This window comes from Solanum verrucosum, unplaced genomic scaffold, assembly GCF_900185275.1.
Source record: "Solanum verrucosum unplaced genomic scaffold, falcon-dt-bn FXZP01000067.1, whole genome shotgun sequence".
NCBI lineage: Eukaryota > Viridiplantae > Streptophyta > Magnoliopsida > Solanales > Solanaceae > Solanum > Solanum verrucosum.
The window spans coordinates 1,273,320-1,274,765 of record NW_026020175.1 but is presented as its reverse complement, the minus strand read 5'-3'; the positions used below and the strand labels follow the sequence as shown (position 1 = coordinate 1,274,765).

Below are 1,446 nucleotides of genomic sequence, written 5' to 3'. Positions count from 1 at the left end.
ATTAATTAATTAACACCTAATACTACACTAATTACCCAACATGGACGATGTTAATGATTGGAAAACGACTTCTTCACATGGAATAGTAATGCCCATATCATGATCAAATCCAAATTCTTCTTCAGCACGATGGAGTAGACATTGAAATTCTGGATAACTCAAAAAAGAAATAGGTACGATGTATCGTGTTCGATTTTCTCCCACGTAAACTGCAAAATGACCTTTAGGTACGTCAATTGGAAGGCTATTTTCGTCATCGTCGTAGCTATTATTCTTCTTTCCTAAACTTGAACATCTTTTCAAGATTTGCTTCAACATTGCAGATTGTGACAATTTGTTTGATTTTCTAATGGCCATTTTATTTTATTTTGTTGAAAATGAAAAAAAGGTTGAGAGGTTTGACAATTGATATAATAACACTTCTTTCCTTTGAGAGAAAAGAGATGCTAAAAAATTTAAGTGAGAGTTGTGTGATAATAGATGGATATTGTGTAGTATTTATGAAGGGAAGAGCTCAACCATGATATATTTTTTTTTCTTAAAAAAATTAATGGGCAAGAGGGGAAGAAGGGTTTATGTAGGGTGTAGGACCATAAGACCACATGTTGTTTTATTAGCTCTAATTATAATAACAACAGGTGGAATATATACCCATTACTAGTATATTGGATAGAAGTTGGATAAACTAATAGTTTAGATAATTCTTATATTATTAATAATGTAATTTAGAGGTTATTTATGTATTAGTTTATGTGACATTTTTCAAATTTTGAGAGTCAAACGATTTTATTTTAAATGCAATTTTTTTTTATATATATGCTTTGAAAATATTTTTGAATTATTGATTATTGTGGCTTATAATATTTGTTTCAAAAAATTAAAGATACCAAATAGTTTTTAAACCTTAAGCTCACTGAAGGAAGCGGGAAAGTATAAGCAAGCAAAGTCTCAATCTGAAATCAATAGCCCGCAAGAAATAGAAAGGAGAAAGTCCATATCTTTCTAGTAATATGTAGCTTTACTTTCTTGAACTTTTATGGAGGGCTTAACTAGTGCAGTTGAGTAACGCTTGTTGAATACCTCTCTACGTACGACCTGTTTCGGCTCTAGTCTATTTCTAACTAGCGATGGAAAGAGAATAAGAAAGATAGTCATGAAAGAGAATCGATTTTAAGTAGCAGTAGCAACAAATACATAGCTTTTGAATTTGAACGATGCAACATAAATATAAATATATATATATATATATATATATATATATATATATATATATATATATTGTACAACATTTTTCCAATTGTGTATCTAGCTTGCTATATATGATGATCAATAAATTCAATACCATGTTATATTATAGGTCACACTAAAAAATCTATATATTTACGGTGCATAAAACTTAAACTCCTAATATTTTTTTATTTTGTAATTATGGTCAAAGATGAATTA

At 28.8% G+C, this 1,446-nt stretch overlaps 1 protein-coding gene across 1 annotated transcript; it reads right to left on the bottom strand.

The window, feature by feature from the left end:
* On the bottom strand, positions 1-454 carry LOC125828878 (auxin-responsive protein SAUR50-like). The gene has a single exon (XM_049508197.1). It carries the CDS (start codon positions 355-357, stop codon positions 28-30), a length of 330 nt encoding a protein of 109 aa, XP_049364154.1. The 5' UTR covers positions 358-454; the 3' UTR covers positions 1-27.
* Positions 455-1,446: the final 992 nt, after the last annotated feature.